The 27,545-nt window shown below is 35.6% G+C and overlaps 1 protein-coding gene across 1 annotated transcript in view; it reads right to left on the bottom strand.

The window, feature by feature from the left end:
• Positions 1–1,603: 1,603 nt before the first annotated feature.
• LOC139746055 (small G protein signaling modulator 2-like) overlaps positions 1,604–27,545 on the bottom strand; it is a 285,630-nt gene continuing 259,688 nt past the window's right edge. The window contains exons 21-27 of the mRNA XM_071656887.1: positions 20,273–20,380; positions 15,163–15,392; positions 13,337–13,461; positions 12,949–13,128; positions 12,254–12,363; positions 9,501–9,668; positions 1,604–2,084 (exon numbers count right to left, since the gene is read on the bottom strand). Coding sequence (XP_071512988.1) covers positions 1,996–2,084; positions 9,501–9,668; positions 12,254–12,363; positions 12,949–13,128; positions 13,337–13,461; positions 15,163–15,392; positions 20,273–20,380 — 1,010 coding nt within the window. The 3' untranslated portion in view covers positions 1,604–1,995. The remainder of the gene's footprint in view (positions 2,085–9,500; positions 9,669–12,253; positions 12,364–12,948; positions 13,129–13,336; positions 13,462–15,162; positions 15,393–20,272; positions 20,381–27,545) is intronic.

Genomic DNA, 27,545 nt, shown 5'->3' with positions numbered 1-27,545 from the left:
CATGCGGGGGGAGGGGGTTGTCATTTTATGTGTGGCAGGGTGGCGACAAGAATGAATAAGGGCAAAAAGTATGAATTATGTACACATGTATATATGTATATGTCTGTGTGTATATATATATGTATACGTTGAGGTGTATAGGTATGTATATGTGCATGTGTGGACGTGTATGTATATACATGTGTATGTGGGTGGGTTGGGCCATTCTTTCATCTGTTTCCTTGCACTATCTCGCTAATGCGGGAGACTGCGACAAAGTATAATAAAATAAATAAATCAATAATAAATATATCATGACCATAAATAGTGTTAAGCGTCATTTAGTGATTTTGTGTCATGAGGCTCACCCCTTCCTCCCTTCCTGTACCATCCCCTACCTCCTCCAAAAGGGGTATTTATGCATTACCTCGAGATATAGCATGGTCATATGAATTAAGTAATTGGTTTAAACTCTTTACTTTTACACGTATTTTTTCCTCAAAGATTATTAAGTTTCAGCACTGAATTTACATCTAGAGGCTCATCCCATTTTCTAGCTCCATCCTTCCTCCCTCACCTTTATTGGAATATTTATACATTAACTTTTAACACTAAGCTATGGCCTTGCGAATTATGTTAGCTTACTTGTTTGTACATATCCTTTACTTCTATATGTACTTTTTTCAATTCATCAAGGAAACCCAAAATTTGAGGACTTTATCTCTTTTTGTTTACATTGTGATTACAAAATTTCATGTCACCTGGGATTTAAGGGTTGAGTGGTGAACAAAATCATATTTCTAACATAAACTCACTAACCATACTCAGCATATTCATGGTAAGGTAACAAGATTTTATCTATCGTATTGTTAAAAGAATATTTAGGATCAATGATACAGATCTGAATGATGACCACTAGTGGTAATACCTTTAGAGTTCAATAGTTTGCTTACTGATAAGTCATCTCAACGCATGGAAAAATATTGGAAGCACAACTGTCACCATTTCCTACATTCAAAAAAGATAGTAATCAGACAGCTAATAAATAAGATCTAGTAGGTATAATCACCCTTAAAGTTTAAGAGATAAATGATATCAAAGCTAAGTGGAATATATTACATCAGAACATATCTCAATCCCCAGCATTTTTTCAAACAGCATAAATATCTTTCATAAGCATAACTGCCTACTAAATCAAAACACTTGCTAACATAGACACATACTATATTTAAATGTAAGCACTTTTCATTGCCTCACAAAAATAGCCAAAATACATGCACTCAGATGAAGTACAAATCATGCAGAGACAGCAAACAGATACTAAGATGCATATGACAGATAAAAATAAGTCAAATATTGCATCTAATCCAGTTTCCAAAATTTAACTATAGCCTAAAAATTTTTACATAAATCTGTTTCAATTTTATGCTCTAAACAATCATATCAATTCGACATCCAAAGAAATATGAAATATACAATCATCTATATAAACTTAGAAATGCTCACAGCATAGATTTACAATAACAAATCAATATATATATATATATATATATATATATATATATATATATATATATATATATATATATATATATATATATATCTTTATCTATATACTCTGTACATTTACATCTAATCAGTGGACTGGAAACATGAAACCACTCATTCTATTACAAAACTTTCAAAATGAAATTCAACTAGAATTCCATAAAGAAATGGTGAATGAGTAATGGGCCATCATATCTGACAATTTCTGATCATTAATCAGTTGTAAATTACAACACCTATAAATCAATCTTCACTAAAATCTCTTCTGTTTCTGTATCTTCAGTATCAAACTCTGCACTATGATAATATGTCCTTGAATAGGAAGCAGAAAGTATCCATGCAATATATATCAATGTGCAAAGCTATACTTAAATTTTCTTACCACTGAATTTTACTTGGCTTTACACATATACTTTTTCATATACTTGGAAAGGCTATAATTTTGGCACATATATAAGCTTGAGCAGTTTATTTATTTTCAATCAGTGTCTGAAGCTGAAGAACCAGATTCCTGGCTGTGTGGAGAACTGTTTTGGCATCATGTCTCTCAGCCATCTCTATAAGAGAGAGAGCACAAATAAGTAATCTTTATACAATAACTATATTTTTCTATTCTAAATCCTTAACTCTGTCCTCACTGACATGGAGTGGATCATAAGCAGACATCCCCTTAACTCACCTATGCATATCATCAACTTAAGCCTCGAGCATTAAAGTAAACAGAGGCTTCCATCCTTTTTGACTGTTTCACACAATTTTCACATAATATTTGAAGCTGATTTGTCAGAAGAACCGATGTCTCCATTCACACATCAACTCTCACATGCATAATGCCTCTATTACACTTGATCATGAATTTATCTTCTAGATTATCTGAAATACCTTTGTCTCTTACTAGTTCATTCACTGTAAGTGTCCATATTTTTTATGGTCTGGCTCTTTTCCTTGCAGTGAATGTAGGTTTGCGGCAGGGGTGTGTGATGTCTTCATGGTTGTTTAATTTGTTTATGGATGGGGTTGTTAGGGAGGTAAATGCAAGAGTTTTGGAAAGAGGGGCAAGTATGAAGTCTGTTGGGGATGAGAGAGCTTGGGAAGTGAGTCAGTTGTTGTTCGCTGATGATACAGCGCTGGTGGCTGATTCATGTGAGAAACTGCAGAAGCTGGTGACTGAGTTTGGTAAAGTGTGTGGAAGAAGAAAGTTAAGAGTAAATGTGAATAAGAGCAAGGTTATTAGGTACAGTAGGGTTGAGGGTCAAGTCAATTGGGAGGTGAGTTTGAATGGAGAAAAACTGGAGGAAGTGAAGTGTTTTAGATATCTGGGAGTGGATCTGGCAGCGGATGGAACCATGGAAGCGGAAGTGGATCATAGGGTGGGGGAGGGGGCGAAAGTTCTGGGGGCCTTGAAGAATGTGTGGAAGTCGAGAACATTATCTCGGAAAGCAAAAATGGGTATGTTTGAAGGAATAGTGGTTCCAACAATGTTGTATGGTTGCGAGGCGTGGGCTATGGATGGAGTTGTGCGCAGGAGGATGGATGTGCTGGAAATGAGATGTTTGAGGACAATGTGTGGTGTGAGGTGGTTTGATCGAGTGAGTAACGTAAGGGTAAGAGAGATGTGTGGAAATAAAAAGAGCGTGGTTGAGAGAGCAGAAGAGGGTGTTTTGAAGTGGTTTGGGCACATGGAGAGAATGAGTGAGGAAAGATTGACCAAGAGGATATATGTGTCGGAGGTGGAGGGAACGAGGAGAAGAGGGAGACCAAATTGGAGGTGGAAAGATGGAGTGAAAAAGATTTTGTGTGATCGGGGCCTGAACATGCAGGAGGGTGAAAGGAGGGCAAGGAATAGAGTGAATTGGAGCGATGTGGTATACCGGGGTTGACGTGCTGTCAGTGGATTGAATCAAGGCATGTGAAGCGTCTGGGGTAAACCATGGAAAGCTGTGTAGGTATGTATATTTGCGTGTGTGGACGTATGTATATACATGTGTATGGGGGGGGTTGGGCCATTTCTTTCGTCTGTTTCCTTGCGCTACCTCGCAAACGCGGGAGACAGCGACAAAGTATAATAAATAAATATATAAATATATCTTTTATACAAAACTATCTTCTGCTGTCCATCCTACATAATGAATACTATCTTAAAAGGCTTTTCACCATACAGCTCCTTTGATTTCTGCACACTACACATCTTTTCCACATTAGGAGTTTAGTTTGTCCACCACTAAGAGACACTGATATGATAAAGAAAGCAAACAGAAGACTAAATGAGCTTGTGTTAACAACACTAAGAGACTGGAGAGTTAGGGGAGACTTAACTGATGCTTATAAACTACTGGTAGTTGTAAAAATGTAGATTCTTTTAGTTTTTCTCTTAGCCACAGAATTACACGCAACAAAAATAAAAATATACTCATTTATGGTCATCAATCCAAGAAATACAATCAAGAAAAGGATTAACTTTTCAAACCAATGTGATTCACTCCTGGAATAAACACTTGGCACATGCCATCTGGAATTATAGATGAATGAGTCTTCTTAGTACAGATGGCAAGGGTTATGTACAACTACATTAAAAGAATTAGTAAACTTCTTGCAGGTGCAAAGGAAAGGTGGATTTAAAAAGGAAACAGTGCAAACGAGATAATTTGCATCTAAGCAAGTTGTACAGGAAGTATACACAGCTTCTATGAATTTAGGAGAGGCATTTGAAAATTGTAACATGAAAGCATAGTGGGAAGGTATGACTCTCTAAGACCTGCATGGAAGACTTCTGAATGCTGTGAAGAACATTAGTAATGGAAAGAGTGCTTGCAAATAGTGTTTTAAAACAGATATGGGAGTGCATCAATGCTGTGTAGTGTCACCATAGTTACTATTTTCATGGATTATTCACCATGCGAGATCAGAGTATTGTGGTATGACTGAGTTTTTTGATGAACCATGGAAGAACAGAACTGGAGTTCCCACTGGTGACATACGGAAAGAGAGTTTGCACAGAAAGTATATGTAAATAAAAGATGTATGTTTTTGTACTAGATCGGCCAGTGCAATATCAGTATATAAGAAGAGGATTAAGTTTTATTGAGTTCAAGAATCTAATACCACATGATCATGGGAAATTTAAGAAGTTAAGAATGGTCATGCATAGGAGAAGAATTAGAGGCACACTTAAAACTCAGCTGAACAAGAAGAATTTTAGTTTAGAATTTTTAAGAAGCTCGCAAGATAAAATAATTTTCTCACTTTTGATGCCTGGATGATAAGATCTGTTTTCAAAGATCAAGATAAGTAAGAACTAAGAGCATTAGAATTAGGTAACCTAAACATAAAGATGTTAATAAGATAACAGAGTAAAGAATGGATATGAGGGAAAAAAATGTATAAGTAAAAATCATTAAAACTGAATTTAAAGGACACATCATATGTGATAGTTTAGAGGATATGTGGTAATACAGGTAAGGGTACAATGAGATAAGCCAAAATACAAGAGAGGTGGATAGATACAAAGTGAACTCTTCAGATATGGAGGTATCTCAAACAAGGAGCCAGAGGAATGTGTTTTAATTGTGTACAACTAAGTCATTTGTATATGATAAAATATTTGTGCAGCACAGGAAAGAAGTTCTACACTTATGGGGCCCATCTCATAAACTTTTATAGTATCAAGTAATCTTTTAAACTTATTCATACTGCCCAGATCTACAGCTTCCACTCCTAAGATGATCCATGTATCCATAACTTTGTATATCTTCATATTCTTTGCAACTTGATATTCAGTTTCCTGCTATACTCTTTCAATGACTCCATTTCTAATTTTTAATAATTGCTAAATATCTACATAAGAAAATACATTCAGAAACTCATATCTCTACCCCATTCATCTTTCCTTCCAACAGAGGCAATTCCAAACCTGCTTACCTTTTTCTGTAGCTTGCTTCTCTTCTGGTAAAATCAAATTTTACCCACTTCTAATCAATGTATCTTTATATGGAGTGACTAAGTTAGTACTGCACAAACTAGCCTGGGCCTGACATATAATACAAATACTTTTCTGGACATCTCTATATCTGCATACTTGAGGCAACTTGAGACAATAAAAACTGGTGTATCTATTTCCCATATTCCTTTCAAATATTGATTACTGCATGTCCCTTTCCCAAATTCCTTTCACATAATGATTACTGTATGTGCATTTCCTATATTCCTTTCACATAATAATTACTGTACAAGTCTGTTGCAAGATGGTAGTCATAATCATGCTTCTTTTCTTTTTGTCCTATCTTTATCATTAGTAGGGTTAATTTTATCAGTTATGTATATGACCACAACTAAAACCTCCCTAGATCTCTTTGGAGGTTTTCACAAATGTGTAGACTCATAACTTCTCTCACAATTCTAGCATCACTTAGAGACATTTCATGTACAATTCTACTTCATCTGGTGTCATTTACATAGACCAGGGATAACAGTGACCTTGTGATTGAACTCTGCCAAACCCTTTCAGCTACCCTTACTCAATCTGAGAAGGTACCTCTGACATGAGATCTTTAGTTTCCTTCCACTTACATAATTTTCAATCCACCAACTGCTTGTAGCTTCAAATTTTTAATCAAACACCTGTGTACAATAATGTCAAAGGTTTTCTGGGAGTCCAAGATCTCGCAATTCATCCATCCATCTATTTTGTTTTGGCTAATGTTGCTTTTCTGACTTCTCCTCTCTGGCCATATGCTGTCATAGTGTTTCTGATCACATGTATCTCTTCCACTGGTTTACAAATTGTGTAGTTTAATGCAATTTTCCTAACTCTTTTAAATACTGGTATAGTGTTTGTTCCATTTCACTTCCCTTATTTTTTGAACAAAGCAAGTAGTCTGTTGAGTGTTCCTGCACACGCCATGACTACATAAGGCAGGATTTCATTGCAGGCCATTATATCATATGGACTGAGATCATATAATATCCCACTTCCACTTGCCTATGAATCATAACAGCTTCCATATTTATTTCCCTTTTCCATTACTTCAGTTCTGGAAATATTTTGACCATTGTGGAGAACACTGGAATTTTGCATTAAAATCACAAATTTTCTTCCCAGTTTTTATTTGTCCCTCTAAATTGATAGATCTCTTCCAAATAAAACTACATAATAGCTCTGGACTTTCTTTTGCCTTTCCCACAATGTTTCATACATTCACTTATCTTCCCCTCTTTTTTTTTTTGCCGCTGTCTCCCGCGTTTGCGAGGTAGCGCAAGGAAACAGACGAAAGAAATGGCCCAACCCACCCCCATACACATGTATATACATACGTCCACACACGCAAATATACATACCTACACAGCTTTCCATGGTTCACCCCAGACGCTTCACATGCCCTGATTCAATCAACTGACAGCACGTCAACCCCGGTATACCACATCGATCCAATTCACTCTATTCCTTGCCCTCCTTTCACCCTCCTGCATGTTCAGGCCCCAATCACACAAAATCTTTTTCACTCCATCTTTCCACCTCCAATTTGGTTTCCCACTTCTCCTCCTTCCCTCCACCTCCGACACATATATCCTCTTGGTCAATCTTTCCTCACTCATTCTCTCCATGTGCCCAAACCATTTCAAAACACCCTCTTCTGCTCTCTCAACCACGCTCTTTTTATTTCCACACATCTCTCTTACCCTTACGTTACTTACTCGATCAAACCACCTCACACCACACATTGTCCTCAAACATCTCATTTCCAGCACATCCATCCTCCTGCGCACATCTCTATCCATAGCCCCACCTCGCAACCATACAACATTGTTGGAACCACTATTCCTTCAAACATAGCCATTTTTGCTTTCCGAGATAATGTTCTCGACTTCCACACATTCTTCAAGGCTCCCAGGATTTTCGCCCCCCCCTCCCCCACCCTATGATCTACTTCCGCTTCCATGGTTCCATCCGCTGCCAGATCCACTCCCAGATATCTAAAACACTTTACTTCCTCCAGTTTTTCTCCATTCAAACTTACCTCCCAATTGACTTGACCCTCAACCCTACTGTACCTTATTACCTTGCTCTTATTCACATTTACTCTTAACTTTCTTCTTTCACACACTTTACCAAACTCAGTCACCAGCTTCTGCAGTTTCTCACATGAATCAGCCACCAGCACTGTATCATCAGCAAACAACAACTGACTCACTTCCCAAGCTCTCTCATCCCCAACAGACTTCATACTTGCCCCTCTTTCCAAAACTCTTGCATTTACCTCCCTAACAACCCCATCCATAAACAAATTAAACAATCATGGAGACATCACACACCCCTGCCGCAAACCTACATTCACTGAGAACCAATCACTTTCCTCTCTTCCTACACGTACACATGCCTTACATCCTCGATAAAAACTTTTCACTGCTTCTAACAACTTGCCTCCCACACCATATATTCTTCATACCTTTCACAGAGCATCTCTATCAACTCTATCATATGCCTTCTCCAGATCCATAAATGCTACATACAAATCCATTTGCTTTTCTTATCTTATGGTATTCATTTTCTGATCTCACATACTTCTCAAAAGCTGCCTGGCTGTTGTGCCATTTATATCTTTTCCATAATAAATTGTGTTCTCCAGCTTTCTGATGCCTTATCTTGAGCCTTAACTCACTTTCATCTGGTCCTATTTCTCTTTCTTCCACTAGTACTCATTTACAGATTCCCCTCACAAGAGATTTCACTAAATCTCTTGCAGCACTTTTCGATACTCTGATGCTGGAAAAACTTTTCCAGTTGTCATCTCCTAAAAACTTGCTTAGTTCTGAACATCAAGAAATTTTGTATCTCATTCAGGGGTTTAGTTTCCTATTAAATTTCAATGTAATTTCTTTGCTGCCAACATATTCAAATTCATGCATTGCATGATAATTTTTTTCCAAATGAGGCAGCACACTTCATGTTTTTTATTTCCAGGCTATTATATGTAAAAATGATATGAAATACTGATACTATATTTCCTTCTCTTGCTCTTGTGTCCTTAATGAGATGCTCATACAGGAAGTTTTCCTGAGCACATACAAGGAATTTGTTCTGTCATGATTCTCTTCTTCACACAAATCCAGGTTTTCAAAATTATTTCTGCAAGAAGTATAAGCACTTTTTTGTCTCTCAAAAGGACCTTTTGCTCTCTCTTACATCACGATGTTGGTACCTTTAAACTTTTGCTCTCTCTTACATCATGATGTTGATACCTTTACTGTCTTTATAAAAAAGAAAAAAAATTAGGATCCAGTTCATCATAGTAAACATATTCTCTATTAAGGTCATTTCCATTAGTAATTTTTGAAACCTTATATCATCACTTACCACTTAAGAGTTAAGCTCCCTCCTTACTTGTCTCCTTTTTCCTTCACTACTATTCTTTATCCTCTATGCAAGATATGAAAGTGGTGTTATGAATGGAAAACATGCTTCGTTTGACAAAACCACTTAAATGTGCAAATTGAGAAATTTATTAGTACATATATATATGTGGAAGCCCATGTTCATTTAAAAGCACTACATTGGACACAGGGTGAAGATGTATCATTGATCTAGAAGGCTGCTCACACTTATTCCACCTCATGTGAATGGGAAAGGAGTTAGAGATAATAGGTAACAAGATGGAAAAATCTGCACTATGAATGAGAGAGCAAATCAACTGATTAGCAGTATTCATGATCTACGATAAGATATCTTTATTGTCAAATTGCATACATAATACAAAGTGAAATTCTTTATGGCTAGAAGCTCAAGTCAAGTTTAAAAAGTATCTAGTATACTACTGCAAAATGGCATGGTAATGTTTTCAACAATGCAAATAAAACAAACTGATGTGTAACATATATGATCATTACTCTCTTCCCATATCTAATAGTAATAACTATATTCATAATTCTAATTATCCTCTATATACTGAAGAGATAATAAAAAGCCATCAGGAACTTACCATTAAAAAATTTAATGATATCAGTGAAATCCATGTTGTTGTCTAAAATGATGTCACGATAATATTCCACCAAGGCAAGAGCAATGAACAGGACAAAGTGAGCAGAAGAAACATGTCGGGCTGCCCAAATTGCCTCCCAAACCATGAAAACATCATCATACACTAATTCTAAAGATAAAGAAATATGCATTAGTAAAACTTCTGTTATCATTTCTTAAATATGTTACTGGCACATTGAACACTATTGTCATGATGGATTTTCAGGATGCAAAAAACTATAATCAGTAATGTCAAGCTTCAGGTGATATCTTGCAAAAATATGAAATAATTGTTAATGCATGGATAAAATTTGCAAAATTAACTTTGTTTGAAATTGAAAGTAAATGTCTTTACTCAAATTTCTGTTTCAGTTCTGTGTATACGTAATTATATGAGCATCATATATCATCATGAAGGCAACAGATCAACTGGCCTCAGTCCTTCATGGAAGCACTACTCTTAAATAGTCTTTTTTTCCATATTTTTATCCAGAAGCTGGTTCTCACCATACTGAGCTGTTGTTGCTAATGTACATCAACTGAAATGAACCTTGTGGCACATTCACCTAAAAAGCTTTTTCAAATTCAGTGGAACAGTTTTAAATTTCCCAGGACTACTAGTAACTGAAAACAATGAAGTGCACAACACTAAATATCAGCGGATGAAAAATGTTTAAATTTACAAAGCTTTAATTGCCAGCTTGCTCCATCCTTATTGCTGCTCTTAGAGTATGTGATTACTTAGTTTCACACAGATCAAGCAAATCATCCACATCCATCTTAGCTAAGAAATTTTTGTTTGCGTTGTATAACCCTGGGATAGGGGATTAAGAATACTTCCCACGTATTCCCTGCGTGTCGTAGAAGGCGACTAAAAGGGGAGGGAGCGGGGGGCTGGAAATCCTCCCCTCTCGTTTTCTTTTTTTTTTTTTTAATTTTCCAAAAGAAGGAACAGAGGGGGCCAGGTGAGGATATTCCAAAAAAGGCCCAGTCCTCTGTTCCTAACGCTACCTCACTAACGCGGGAAATGGCGAATAGTTTAAAAGAAAAACTCAACACATATTCAGATTTTTAGGAAATATATGATCCAAAGGCAATGCAAGAAGTCTCAAATAACTGACAATTAGTTACACTTTATATGCTGACTGCCATAGTAGCCTGAAATAAACATGCGAGTCCCATTCAAATGTACAAATTCTCTACACTCCCACTTGCAATGGATGACACTGATAAAGTCTGCCACTAAGGCAAGAAATATAGATCAGGACAACACACTTTTTGTGGGACACTGAAAGATTTATCAATATGCATCTGCATCAGAGAACTGGAGTCAAATGTAAAATACAAACAAGGCTTGTATACTGATATAGATGTGAATGCTATGCTCAGGTTAATTGAAGTTCTTCCTCCACTCTGCAAAGGCTCGCTAAATACATGTAATCACTGATTATGAAAGCTGCCTCTGAGGTATGAAACGTAAGTCACGGTGAACTACTTTTTGTGGTATGCTGAAGTACTCATCAATATGCAACTGCACATGAAGTAACATACCTATACATCAAATAATGGGTGAGAACTGAACTGCAGTTTATAATGTACTATATACACAGACACTGATGCAGTTGCCTATGGTAAGAGAACAACTCTTCCTCTGTTTCATGGAAGTGAACTATATATGGGAAACATTGTGATATATACAGAAATGAAATGAGTATTCTTTTAGATTGATTACCATTTCATCATTTTCTTTTACTATTCCATTAGGTTTTCCCTCAAGATCCTAATTTGCTTATTTTTATTTGCATCCTCCTGTTTTTTAACTTTTGCATTCCACAATCTTTGTCTTCCAAATTCTACTTTCTTTTTTAACCTGCTTCCTGTAATCTACATTCCACCATATTGTACCTCACTACCCACAGCCTTCATCTATAGTGCCACATACCTCTGTGGTAGCCTCTTACAGTGAACATGAACTGCTTCTACATCAAACTGAACCTTACCTTGAACTATCTCAATGAATTGCCATAGCTTCTCATTCACTTTGTCTTAGAAAATAAGCCCTTAGTTTTCATCACTAAATCTACTTTAATTCTTCCCATGTTTTCATTCTCTAAATAACTGAAGAAAGATAACTAACCTTCATAATTCTACAGTATCTTATGATCTAACAAACCCCAGTTAACTCTATTTTCATAGACTACACATCATGTCCTCTGTCTACCATATTCTTTCTTACTAGAAATACATCAATTAAGTTTTTGTCTACCTTGTCTTCCCTCTTCCTACAACATGCATATTCATTAACACCTCCTCACTGAATCTCTTCCTATAAAATACATAGTTATCAACAACTCTACACTGAAAATATGTACTTTCACAACTCATAATCAGTGATGCAACTACTCCATGTCCTCTTTTACCACATTCATTTTCAAGTGCAACCTTTCAGCAACCTGCCACTTCCTCTTTTAAGTCATCCATTAAATCATCAAAAATGATACAAAGATCCTCCCCTGGATCCATCCATCCAATCAATCCTTGGCAGTGGACTTAAGTTCTCTTAGGAAGTGACCATTTAAAAAAATTCCTTACATAACTTCAATCATCTGTAAATTATTAAACAGTGGTTATGAAATTCATTCACAAAGTTAATATAAAACTGAAAGGTGAAATATGAAACAATCTGGACAGTTTCTGAAAAGTATAATGACAAACCTCTCTTAAAGTCGAGGAGGAACCAACGGTAACAAAAATAGAAGTGGGTGTAATCTCCATTCTGGTGCATGAGTTCAAACATTTCTGAATCCAGTATTTGAATAAGTGATCTGGGAACAGAAATAGTTATGATTATCTAAAACACTGCAAGAACATTGTGACAAAATCTGTAGGGAAAACTCCATTTAGTACAACAGAACCTGAAGGGAATAAAATCCACTTAATACTATTGTATATGAAAAACTTAGATGATGAAAAATAGCCATCAAATGCCCTTATAAATGGCTTGACAATTCAGTAAAAATCACTAATTATATCCCGATGAAAGTGAAAATCATGGTAAGGAAAATCAAAGTCAAGCTAAAGTAAATTGATGACGAGTAATTTTGGTAAATTATGAATTTTCTAAGCTCATGACTTTACACTTTGGTTTTTGCTATGCAGTGCAATAAAATTGTATGAACTAAAACAAAGCTTTTCATTCAATTCTATGAGATAAGTAAATGAATAAACTGTGTATAGGATATCTGAAGTTTTCCAAAGAAGACTCAGTTAGCAATGAAATATAATCAGTGTTTTTCTTCACATTCATTACACTGGAACAACTCATACAAGACAGTTTTACGAAAAATATTAGGCAATCCACCCTTTTTGGATTATAAAAATGTTTCAAATGAAATGAAAAAATATCAGACCTCATATTAGCAAAGTGTTGATCCATTGCACCACCGTTTGGGAAATTATGAGACATTCGTCCCATTAGCTGACAGAAGCACGAGTAAGTTGCTGCCTCATCATCAAAGATAACTAGAAGTGGTGCAACTAGATCACACATCCCTTGCATGTACCCAGTGTCAAGATGTTCCCATACATATCTGGGGAGAGAGGAATTTTACATGTGAGACAATCAATATTTTGATGTCTTCATTGTTACATGGATGAAAAATAGATGATATACATATAGTTCACTATAGTCTTACTGTCTTACTACTACCAGACTAATGTTTTCTGTGTTTTCATCATATTTACATCTACAGCTAATTGAGTTTTCGGGTCTGTTGGAAACAGCATGTAGAGACTTACGTGCACATAACATTACGGAGTTTTTCAAGGTTGTCTGGTGTGAAGTACCAGTAGTTTCGGTCACATCTTTGCACATCTTTATCAATGCGATGAAGATTCAATCCAAAAGTTTCCAGCAGTTCCATCTGATGAGGACATATTTTTGTAAAATATTTACTTGCTTGGTCTATACAGTAATTTGCAAAGGAAAATAATGCACAGTACTACAATACATCAGTATTTGTTTAACACATCTTCAGTACTAAAAAAAAGTAGTAAAGCTCTCAAAAGTTTTTTCTTTCTCTAATATTTCCTAAGGTTACATATAGCCCTATGATGAAAATATTTAAATACCCTCAATTTAAATTTCCCCCTTCTTATTCACATAAGTGCTGTACTCACTGCCTAAACTTAAGGTCATTATGAGATTTATGTATTTTTTGTGTGTGATACTTTTATCAGCAGCAACTTTTCCATATATAATGAGAGTTCCAAGATGTAAAGGACTCTAGCCTGAGTTCTTGTGTGCCCTAATTCCTGAGCAAATAAATTGTCCCAGTAGAATGCCAACTTCATGCATCAATTTCTTTCAAGTTTCTTTTTTAATGACCAACATGAACAGGAAAACATGCCCTAATCATTAACCATCATTACTTACTTAAAGGGCCTTTACACATCATAAAGAATGAATTAGAAAATTTGGTAACATTCTACAATTTTTTTTTTCTTTCTGGAATTTCTATCTTGATTCTGCAACAAAAGATGTGTTATCTGTACAAACATTGAGGATATATAAAGATGAGGATGTATGCACTTGACCTATATCATATCACAGAAGCAAAGTTAATCATACAGAAGTGTTTGGACTGCCTGAAAGAGCTACATCTTACACAGACTGCTCTCTTGTACAAGACTTTCTCTCCTTTGTATTTCAGAAGTAAGGGAAGCTGTATTCCTAACCTGTTTAGAGAAATTACATCTGCTTATTATGCTGAAAAATTGGTGTACATTCTAATGAAAACCTGGCAATGATTTTGAAGAACATTGTTTTACCTTTAATTTTTTTCAAAGAGCTTTGTATAATTTCTTCCAGCTCATAAGATTATTACTGTTTTCTCCCTGGTGGTCCTTACTTCCCCAGTGAATGAAGTATCCCTTCAACAGATTATCATGTACCTCTACCGGAAGACTTAAAGTAACATTCTTTTCTTCTGTAACCCAATCATCAATCTTTCTCTATAACACCGTCAGGGTGACAAGTACACATACATTCTTTTAAGAGATGAGTCATCTCATCTTTGTCACTTGTGTATGCAGTTATAACTAGTAAGCATCATTGGAATAGTTCAAAATATTCCATAAAATTTGTTCTAAGACCATTTTTCATTTCTGGCTTACAGCTAGAAAAAATAAATTAGCTACAGCACAATAATAAATACAAAATGAATCTAACAGAGACTGAAAATGTTTCTCCATTAAAGATGTATTGTCATGACTAAGAGTCCCCCTTCCCTTCTCCTTTCTCTAGGGTTCTGGTGTCATAAATTCCATAAAGTGAATGAAGTTTGCAGCTTGCCCATTCACAGTAGTCAAAATAACACATATATAAAATGGAGCAAAATCAATTTTGATGACTGCTTGATTTGAAGTATGGTGTATCCTTTCTAAGCTATCTTAATATCGTCATTCTTGCACATCAAAAAGTCTGGAATTTTGAGTTCACACTGATTAAGACTACATATTGTTATGAACAAATACTTTTTTCTTCATTTAAAATGTTTTTGATGTTAAAAATGAAGGCTACATATGACAAAGGTTTTTACCACCTTTGAGTACAAAACACTTACTGAATAAACTCCTCCTTGAGAGGATGCAGGAGAAATACATGATGATCTAGATTCCAAACTATGACCATCCTGATTCTCTTCTACTGCTAATGTATCCATGTTTTTGTCATCATTTCCAAGTCCATTTTCTGATGCGAGATCTCCAATTTCTTTGATAGTGTTTTCTTTACCACCGTCTGTGATGTATTCAACCTCATTGTCAACAGTAGTTTCATCTTCTCCACCATTTACTGAAAAATATTGTATGTAATCATCTTAAACTAATGATGTACGGGAGGTAAAAATAAAAGTAAGATTAGAAATGAAGGAAATAATCAATATGCCCTTGCAATTCATAGAAAATAATTTGGTAAGAGTTAAACATAATGCAGTCAGCATATTGAAAAAGTCATTACTTGAGATCATAAAATTATGCAGTACAATGAAATTTCCAACAGATATATATATCATGTTTATGTGCAAGCATTCCTTGAAGAGAAAAGATAACTGCATGACAATTCCAGTATCTTAAAAACATTCCTTAACAAAAATAACAAACATTACAGAAAATCAATGTAGTAATTCAAAAAACGTTTTATAAAAAACATGTAATACCAAAATGTTTTTCAAGAAAAGGAAATAAAGAAGGCAACTAATCAAAATGTAGCACACTGCACAAAAAAAAAAAAACATTTATGAATTTCCCTTCATTCTTCCATCATTGTATTACAGTATGCACTTTATATGCATTGTTTATAATAATACAAGCTGAATCCTTCTAGGATGAAAATAGTATATGATTCTCTTTAGGAACAAGAGTGGTGATGTTTATCAAACAAAAATTGAATCCCAAACTTGCATGCAGCCACACAACTAAGTATCAACCTGATCGAATTCCATACACTTTTTTTTAATAATTTTTTGTCATCGCACATAATGAAAGTGCTTCAATGATTACCCTGATGCTCTTGATGCCACACAATTATCAATACTTAATCAATGTGCCCACAGCACACTGTCAACAGTGTGAAAAATAAACTATGAAAAGTCTTGACAGTCTTTAGTTAAGATGTTGATATATGGAGCATACAACTGATGTCTGAGAATCTTTCCTCATTTCAGAGCTTGGTATGCCATTCCTACCCTAGTTGGTTCTAGTTTATTGAAATGCAAAATCAAAACACTTACTGCCAGCACACTACACTTAATACTGCACACTAATTTTCACATCCAGAATATATTTCAAATGCTGGACTATTCTGCTCCTGTTCTGTTCTACCCAAAAAAACAGTTTAAGTGGACCTCAAACTAGTTCATTTCTTCTTCACACAAAAGAAAGTTTCACTATACACACTGGTGAAAGATACTCATTATTTTGAAGAAAATATCTGAAATAAAAACACCTTACAGTGAGTATAATGGATTATATCTAACTTCACATCAGTAAATTGCATGATATCATTCAATTTCTACTTACATGTATAATTCAAATTTCTTACTTCCTGCATTCACTTTGTGGTGGTTATGAATTTCCTCTACATAGTGTGGTGATAGCAAAATTCTTCACATTTTTCCATATATACCATTTTCTTACACTATATCCTTCCACCTCCCAATTTGTCTTCCCTTACACCTTCCTCTGTTCATTTTTTAGGTACCCACTTTCTTCCACTGACTGTACATGTACGTTTTTATGAATCATAGTAGTCATTAGTATAATGAGTTGAACCTACAAGAACCTTTCTTTTTATTCATATGTAATTTATCCCATAACTTAATCTTGACTTTTCTTGAGACTAATAACTGTGAAGTACACTTAAAATGGTGGAAGACAATTAAGGTACAGACATCAGATGGACTTGAATCATGGAGTTTTTCATACTGTACACTAAACTCTTCAGCAGATTAAAAAAACATTAGTATTACACAGTAATTCATTATGTAAGAGACATACAATATAGTATATTATCACATATTAATATATACTAATCCATTATTATACTGGTGTGGTGTTTCTTACACTTACAGAGTAAAAAAAAAAGTAAATGCTGTTTTCTAATAATTACACATCAGGAATAAAGAAATACACTGTAACAAAAGGACAAGTACAGATAGACAATCCCAAATCCGGTAACCCTAAAACTGGAATGTCCCAGAAACTAGCTATTCTGGTGAACAACCAATTAACTTGGAGAAATTTCTTGTACCTGGACCTTTCCTGATAACTGATGCACACTTCTAATTTGAAATGACTGAAAACTGCACCAAAATTACTATACAAATAGTTGATTTAAAAAGAAAGTAAAAATTAATTTTGTTTGTTTTTTACATTCTAGATAAATTACTGAAAAAGCCACTTTGTTTACAGGTGTGGTGATTCAATTCAGTGCATGTTGTTTCCATTCACATCTGCCCTTTGGACATGCAGCTTTGTGTCATCTCTGAGTCTTATCCCTTTGTATATAGTAATTATGTCCAAAAGGCAAGATGACAGTACTGTGGCTGGTGAGTGTAAAGATTTTCCCCTATATATTGCGAAGGTGGAATTACCAAGAAAGTTAGAGAAGGGAACCTCAGTGAAGAGGTTGAGTACAGGGTCAGTATCTTCATCATTTACACTGAAAGTGAGGTGCCAGAGTTTATGGAAAAAAAATAATTGCATCAACCTAAAAACACTTCTGGACAAAGCGTTTTTGAGTCAATGAAAGTTCACATGAATGAGGTCCTGATCACTGGTGGTACGACTATAGTCTATGCCAAGGTATTTCATGATGCATTAAGCCTAACAACACCATAGAGTTGCTTCACAAAATTCAAGAAAGACCATTCCTTTTGATGGAGCCCTATTTGCACTAACTCTCAGAGATGATTTATGACATAGGTTTACTGGCCAAGCAGGCATTCAATAATGAGTCAGCATCCTCTGGATTTAAGGACAATGGCAAATCTTACACCTGTTGGGTGTTATAATGCATTTCAAATGCAAAAGTTGAAATTATGTCACTGGTAACAGGCATAATTCTACAGCATTAATCCTTTAACATCTGCCTACTTTTTTCTCTTTCCTACACATTTAAGGTTTTTGAATCCTGAGAACTTTTGTTTTGTCCCCATAAAATGAGAGATAAACAGAACAAAAATAAACTTAAGTCTTGCAATACCAAGTACGGGACTAATGATCCACTGCTATCAGTGAAAGTGAACCGTTTTGCTTTCATGTATGTCTTAACATCTATTTTTTCAAACTTCCATATTGATGAAATGTTTGTAATTATGCTTTTATTCCTTTAAAACAAAATAATCTATACATATCCTTTTATAGTAATTCTAATTAACGTTTACACAGATACTATATCAGCAGAAATTGGCAAATGTGGCACCACTGACACAAACTGCACACTTCCTTCTTCCTATGTCTACAGGGTAACTGTGAGTGACTCTTCAGATGAAACATTTGGCACCTCTATGTGACCACTCCCTATCCCTATCAAGAACACTGCCCTGAAAGTTTGGCGTGAATTCTCAATGCAAATACCTTTGTTTGTCAATGTTTAAAGGATTATGTTGGTCAGGATTTCCCCAGTATTGTATGAAGCCAATAAGTGTTCATAGAATCCAGTTGAAATGTGCCTGGATTGGTTTGAGAACCACTGTACAACCAAAATATTTTACATTATCTATACTTGCCAGGCTAAATGACCAAAAAGTCTAAAATTTTTAAATCAAGTATGGATGAGGTCCCAAGCATTCCGGATTTGGGATCAGATACCTGTATTCATTTTCCAATACATAACAGAAATACAGACAAATACAGCACATTAATACATGTTCTTTTCATTTAAATTCCCCTTTCCATTTTGTTGAAGTGCATGTCGTTTCAGTAAGAATCTTTTACTTTACCCATTCCTGTCCTTCATAATGCTACAACTCTAAACTTTTATCATTCCTCACTTTGCCCATTCCCCTTTACAAATTCTCTTCATACTCCAGTAAAACTGATACTTTTTCCATCAATAATTCTTATTCAGAATACATGCAACATGATAAGCCTCAAAAAAGCCCTCAAAATCTTACATAATTTATCTTTTAATTCTTCCTAAATGGACCATCCAAATACTGAAAGCGTCAAACTACTGTCAGTTCAACTAAGTTTCAAATTCAAGATCTCTCTATCAAACGTCAAAACTTATCATACTATAAATTCAGATGCAAATCTACATCCCAACATATCTATCCAGTCTATGTCTACATGTCTTCATGTGACATTCTCATGTCACCTACTTTAATAGAACTGTATTATCTAAATATGATAGCTCAGAAATTTCTAGTTTCTTCCAACAAACTGCACTTCAGCTTTCAAGGTATTACCAATTGTTAATACATTACATAAATTGTACAATCAATAAGTACATACCACATTTTTTGTCTTACTCCAACTCTGACCAAAAACCAATCACACATCTGCACAAACTCTAACATATGCATTGTTCCCCTAATGAAAATCTTAAAATATCTCTTATAACTTCTTAAGGCTTCATAAAATCTGAGTATAACCAAGCTTTTAACATTATGGCTTTTTTCAATTCATTACCAAACCCTATCCATTTTTATGAACCACAGTTTCTACAAAACATGCCAAAAAACTGCTTGTGTTACACTTTAGAGTCACGATCACGAAAATGAAGATATATTTGAAAGTTCATTGAATCTGATGAGAATTGTGTTAGGCAAACTTTTAACTGAAAAGCTGTGTTGCTTTCATTCAGTATCAACATTAGTTCTCAAATGTAATGAAAATAAGATGATTCATGGTAACCAAACTTTGATTTGACACATGCGACTTCTTGCCTTCTAAAAGCTCTACAGAACATTTGCTGGTTGGCTTTATGATGATAAAGCTCAACAATAAGTCAAGTTATTTACTTATATAAATACTGCTCTGTTTGGCTGTTAGATGTAGAAAATATTAACACTTATACGAGTGTAAATGTTCTACTTTATGTTCTTTTTATAGTTCAACTGCGTACACCTTCAGGACCCATCCCTCTTTTGGAATAAGCAAAATCAAAATATAGCACAGCTGTAAGAGGGTCAGAGGAAAGCGGGCACAAGAAACACAGTAACTACACACCTATGTCAGAGTGGCTGCCACTGTCTAGGGAGGCTTTGCTAACTATAACTGGGGTGGTGATGGGGGGGTTACATGTCTCCACGGTGAACGAGGCACTAACACAGGCTGCTGTAAGAACGGAAACACTAAAGATACACACAGACACCAATACTACTAGAGTAAACAAATAAATAAATAAAGTATAATTGGTGTTGTCAGTGCCATTAGAGGAAATGAGCAGGGAATCATTATATCTAAAAAAAATTAACATTACTGCTTGAACTAACACAAGAATGTTGTATGAACATACTTCACTCAGATGAAAGCTCCTATGACTACTGGGAGAAAAATGGCACCCTAATGCAGAGATCCATATCCTTAATAACACCTCCTAGTTGGTTACATAGTACTACTCTCGACAACACTACTTAAGCAGTGCTTGCTGACTTACTGCAAGCTGCTTTTGTTGCAGAGAGCAAAAACTACTGTTTAGTGCTCTGAAAAATACCCTACCAGCTCTCTTGCTCTGTATAACTGTTACTAATTAGCTGTAGACTCGTGCTTCTACAGGGTAATAAAACCTGCTTTAAATGCAAGAGAGATTTTTTCTGTGGAGGTGTGTACATTCACAACCAAGGCTGCCTGAAAAATCAAATTCTTAGGGCCTGGGTGAGTTCTCTTGAAAGAAATTATTCAAAAGATCATACCCAGGTAGATTTAGGGGGCATGCCAAATGCAAATGATCCTGGCTCTGTATCACCTCCTCGATTATTTCCAGTGATTTGCCATTAAAAGATTGCACTTAGATGGCCACTGATATACAGACTAGGGTAAGAGGGAAGAACAGGCCCTGGATATGGACACCCACACCTATAGGTAGATAAAATATTTTCCTGCATCAAAGCAGGTTTTCCCATATGATGAATGGTCACATCCAAGGCTGACTGCATACATAAACAAGGAAGAAGGGGAGGGGGCAGGCTTTTCCCCCCTCAAGGGTCAAATCTGCACAACTAAAACTCAATTATACATACCTGCCAAGGTTAAAAAGCTTTCATATGAGAAGCTGGTAGGGGAGATAAAATACTCATTACTATCCTCAGTACATTAAGTAACTGGTATGAGAAATTAGGGAAAAAGTTTCTCTGAGAGTACACAGGTAAAATCAAAAGGACAAACTGCCACAAGTCTTAAAAAACATGTACCGAAAGAACTCCATTATTCAAAATAATGGGTACATTCTGCACAGGCAAAGCAGCCGGGTAGCAAGTCTACCTCAGGAAACCGAGTTGCAGTTAATCCACCCCATGTAAATGGGAATGGAGCTAAATATTCAGTAGTAAGATTCAAGCTTACAGTAGCATATCAAGCTGCCGACTTCATAAACTACTGCATCCCCAAAGTATGTGTTAAGTTTTCAGAATGTTGTGTCAAAGGTTCTTGAAATATACACAATGAGGAGAAAATCCTAACAAAGAGTCTTTAGATTCTATAGGAAGGGATGGCCTAAAAATGCCACATACATTATAAAAAGCAAAATTCCTCTCAAAATCAGAACTACTATCATGTTACAGTGTTCTAAAAGAACCTACTTTTCATGTTTTCATGTTCAACAAGACTAACAGCATGGAAAAAGACAATGCATACCAAAAAGTACTTAACTGAGATCAGCAAAAGAGCAGTTATTCTCTCTTCTTGAGAAAATGTAACTTATGACTGGAAAAGTCTTTCACTATGGTTCAAACAAAAATAAGTTTCATCATAAACAGAGCAGTGCACTAAATCATTGGTTTTCACAAATCAAATCACCTAGTAAGTTTTAGAATGGAGAACCAACAACTCTGTTCTTAGAAAGATGCTGGCTAGTTCAACATCACCCATGATGCTACACATCTTCCAACAGTAGTTTGTTTCATCTGGGGATGGCCCCAAGTTTCCATGTTATTTTGCAAGTTTGACTTACATCATAAAAATTTTCAACTTAATTCAAATAGCATACTTTTTTTTACTGATGAACTTTAATAGCATGAAAAGGAATTCAATAATACAATAAGAAATCTGCATGTAAGGGTGAGGGTGTGCCAATATATACCCTTGGCAGTTATGTCAATCATGGATGGCAAGAACGACTTGAGTATAGTGCCTGGACAAATTTACAATACATCAACTCATGCATATTTTTCCTGAATGACCTACTTGCCTATCCATGAACTTTTGTTGCATCTAGATGGGTGCAAATATGTATATAACAAAGACTTGCAAAGCTGCTAATGTACCAATGTAAACCATAAGCAAAGAGGAGGATCACTCATTCCAAAAATACTCAATAAGAAGTATGTATAACATGGATTAGTCACCAAATTTGCCCAAGTAGTATATGTATCTGGTTAATAGAAATGTCAATAACAGAATCTCAAATAAATTAAAGATAGAAGTAATGAAAAGCATTAGAATTTCAACAAAATGTAAGGCTGAAATTCAAAAAGAAGTTGCGAAGGTAGAGCAGGTAAAAATTGCTTACAAAGTCTACCCATGATCTTTTCTTGCATTCTACTCCTAAATCTTGTTACATTTCAAATGCTTTCTGAATTAAAATCAGAGACAATTTTTGCTTATACAGGTACAATACCGAATTTCCGGCAACTGATGGTTTGGTGTATCTCCTTTAGTCCGGACAAAATTACGTGAGGGGAACTTGAAATTACCACGGCCACCAGACTAGTTTACTAGGCGGCCATAGATATCGTTGTGTGTAAGGCATGCTTATTTACATTCTTTACACTGCACTTGGAGGAGGTGATACTGCAATTCTGTGAGATTCTTAGCTTATTTTGCTTAAATTTAATCCTAGCTGTGGCTTTTAAGACACGAGTGTCAGTCGAGGTGGCAAACGTAAACACCAGTCCATATGGACCCAAGATAAAGTAGAACTTTTGAAAAAAAATGGACCGTGGTGTTTCAGTGTGTAAGCTGTGTGACATCTACAGTGTTGGTTCATCAACTGTTTATGATATAAAGAAGCAAAGGGAGAAAATATCAAAATTCTGTGCAAATAGCGATTCCAAGAAGCAAATGATGATTAGAAAAACTATGAAAGATGGTAAGAGTACTGAGCATGATCGAGTGATGATGGAATGGTTTCGACAGTATCGGAGTGATAGAGTGGACTTGTCAGGTAGCATGATAATGGACTAGGCTAAGTTGTTTCATAAAGAACTTAAATTACAACATGAGCATGACTATGTTGAAGGATGGCTTCAAAGATTCAAGAAGCTTCATGGAATTTTTATGAATAAACTGTGCAGGATGAATTTGCGAAACTCGAAGCTGACGAGCACCTTTGTCCTGAGCAGATGTATAATGCAGACAAAACTGCATTATGCTGATGATGCACACCTAAGAAAAGTCCTGAGCAGGTGTATAATGCAGATGAAATTGCATTACTCTGGTGATGCACACCTAGGAAAACACTAACAACAGAAGACACAGAAAACCCCATAGGACTCAAACAATCTAAGGACAGATTTACCATCTGAGGGTGCTCAAACATTTAATACTTGTTTAATCTAAATTTCTAGCAGTCCATGGTACATTTTTGACACATGGGAGATGTATAATTAGTGGGTTAGAGGTGTGTTGATGAATCATTACTACATGACCACTGGTCTGGCAAAATGGTTAATCCAGCAAGGCTTTGGAACCAAGAGCGCTGGAAAATCGGTTGTGTACTTGTAACAGCATGTGTACTTCTATCTTTCCTTAAGATTTACAAAACGTTTTCAAAATCTTCTGTCTTGTGACTTGCAAGATTTTACTTTGTGTAATCACCTAGAAATATGTTGTGTTTGTTCTAAACTAAAGCAAAGAATTAAATATCTTGACAGACAGACCATCATGAAAAATCTCTAAATTACATTATCAGTAAAATGTAATATGAAGTCATTATCAATGCACAAAATGTTGAGCAAAATATCCCTTCATGTCTTCTAATTCCCAATGCATCTAATTAAACAAATGGGTTTAGGAATGAATTCACTTCAGGACACTACATGGACTGGGCTGCAATTTTTCTATCATCTGTTCATTTCTCATATGTTCTTATTAAATCTATATGGATGAACCTCCTGCAGCAAACAAGAAATCAAAAGTTTACTGCTTCCTGTTTGACAGTCATTCTTCTCATCAAAGGAGTTTCAATGCTGGCCAAAAAAGACTGTTTAATGCAAAAACTTCAAGTATTCAAGAATTCTGGCACCCTAATTGAAGAACTAAACTGCCTTTCTCCTCATATGCTTGGTCCTAACTCAGAATACCATAACCCACTTCAAAAATAGAAATTTCAGTAGATAAGTGTCAAAAAAAAGAATGATAGTCCTTTCTACATTAGCTGACCTATAAATGGAAATACTATTTACTTGCAATTCACTATCATGAAACCACCAAGCAAAATCTGTAAAGAACTGTTGGTGAAAAATTTCTGAGGGTAGCTTTAGGGCCTCAATATTGTGAAGTGCATCTATACCATAACAAATGATTCAAAGTCAAATCCTACAAGAAATGTAGTAACTGGTGAGATACTTGAGGTCCAAAACTAAGGAATATGAGAATATTTAAAAGGTCCACATGTGAGATACTTAGGACTTTGGTGACTGTCTCATGAGCACTGTCCCTTTAACCTTCTAGGATAGTTTCAGACTTGTAACCAACAAATAACCTTTGCATATCTTGAACAACATTAGGAATCAAGGCTAATATCACCTAACAGTGATTAATCTTTCCTGACCTTAGAGGTGGTTAGATATAGGATATTGTTCAGATGTGGGATAGTATCTCAGGTCATGGGTATCAACTCATCACTAATAAATTTGCTTTTGTGATGACTAGGTGGTGATCATGATGTGACTCTGTGACTCTTAAGTGGTAACAGGATGGTTATAGTATGGTTACTTGGCCCTTTCCTGCAAACCACTACCCTCTGGAGTACCAGTAACAAAACTAAAGAAAATCTTATACATGTCTGATAAGAATGCTGTTCCAAGCAAATCTTTAACACCGGTGTCTCCATAGACATCCCTGACATCCCCTTATCCAAAAGAAGTCTTTAATATCCCTTAACTAAGAGTTAAGAGTAAGGGCAACAATGATTCTGACACGTACTCTCACATCAGAGTTGAACAACAAGTGGACTGCAAAACTCAGTTAGATGGGCTATAAACCTAATCCACCAAAATTTATGGACAAGTTGGACAATGCTTATGACCACCCACAGGTATGAACTTTCATTACTCAGAGCCAATGAAAGAGTTGCAGTGGAAAATATATTTCTAGACACATCTGCTGATTCCATACTAAATCTCGTGCACCTACAATGTTTGGTAATGGATCGAAGAAAGGGGACATATACACTGGAACCTGTGACATGCTGTTGTTGCAAACAGGTTCACTTACTGAATGGTGCCTAATGACTGAATTCATACAAAGAAGCTCCAGTCGAGGGACCACTCTATCCTCATTAGATTTATTCAGGATAAAGATCTGCTATGAAATTCTGGCACCCAGGAGTGGGATGTTACCGAAATCAAACCCTTATTCTGACATAGATGATGGAATAAAAGTTTGTGCAAACACAGAGGTGAAGACTGAGTTGTTTTACCTCAGATGCAACAAGACTCCATTGACGTTTTGTCTGAAAACAGAAGTTTTGGTGTCCTGTACAACTTTATGGCCTTACTTCTTAAAGAGTGGAAAATGCAATGAATATCTATATAATGAAGTAAGTTAAGCACAGCAGATGAGAACAATCTAACAGTTGCCTTGCTCTTGTATTTGAAATGAAGCCCCTATCTTACTCTTGAGTGATCCAGTAAGTTTTCAGTGATACTGGAAGTGCCCAACATTGACTTTTTGATTTAAAATCCCTGGTTATATACAACTTTGTTTCCTCATTTCTTAGCTTTGGTCAAACAAGGAACTCCTTGTCTCGTTTCCTGATTAGTTCATGAAGACTTCAAATGAGTTTATATGTTGCAAGAAAACTCCATCATACAATTTCTTTTTATCACTCTACCTGTGATCCACTGGCTTATACAAATTTCCCCTCATCCATTCTGAAGTCTTAAGTTGAATGTCTACAGGCTTTTCCTTCCCCACACTAAGCCCAATCACTTCACTATATGTATGTACTGAATCTTCAGGAAAATCTGCACTCAAGTTTCCAAACACTTTTGAGGAGAATCTGCCTATGTAAGTCAGTCATCCATACATGTTTTATGGTGACAGCAAATAATTTTGCAAACAACCTGGATGTGATATCTAGGTAAAGAAGTATGACCCTGAACCTATCAGCTAGGTGGTCAGCTTTGAATGTTGTGATATTTGAAATTGTAGATTTATAAGAATATGCCAACCCCATATACTAAGTTAATAATACCCATTCATACATTGTTCTAATTCAGTTGCCTGATTGGCTATACAGTTCTCATCATGAACAACAGGAATACAGAAAGCTTTCTGAAAAAGACAAGTTTAACACCATTCTCTTCTAGAGTATACTTTCCTTTGCTATTGGAAAAATCTTGTTAAATAATTCTTTGAGAATTTGATTCTATCATACCTTAACTCTTTTATGGACATACTTAGCAAAAGGGTAAGTTCTTGGCCTCTTGCATGCTTCTTTAATGGATTATTAGTTTTTATGAACCACCAAGAGCCTTTGGAGACCATGTAAAATGCCCATTATATCTCAAAATTCATGTAGTCTCCCTCACATTCAAAAGTTAGCCATAGTCTTTGCCGTTTTTGCTGAATCTCCTCCTTATCATAACAGAAGCTTCAACTGCCATTCTTTCTAAACTCGTGGTTAAATCCCTATCCAAAATGCATCTACCTGTGATCTTCTTCGGTGTTGACTTGTATTATAATTAGAACCATAAACAATGTGAGCTGGGAAGCACAGACTTCATTTACAAAAGCAAGGGTGGAGATACTTCAAAGAAGAGCTCATAATACTACAATTCAACTTAGGTTTTGGATTAGGATGCACTTTAAACTTGAAATAAAAAAGATAAAGGTCTTCCCCAAAGTTTGTACTCATCTATAAATTCATTTCGAACAACCTGTTGCTCACTGCATTCAAGTGTCATTTTCCTTGTGATATGAATAAACAATAACAAAATCTGTCAATACATATGGGGATATTAGATGCATAAAATGCATTTTTTTCCTTTCTCTACCTTACAGACTTTTCAAACATTACTATTTATGAAAAAAGACTGTCCAGGCTCTATCCACTAAG

This window comes from Panulirus ornatus, chromosome 63, assembly GCF_036320965.1.
Source record: "Panulirus ornatus isolate Po-2019 chromosome 63, ASM3632096v1, whole genome shotgun sequence".
NCBI lineage: Eukaryota > Metazoa > Arthropoda > Malacostraca > Decapoda > Palinuridae > Panulirus > Panulirus ornatus.
The sequence above is the reverse complement of the archived record's forward strand: the minus strand, read 5'-3'. Positions and strand labels throughout refer to the sequence as shown.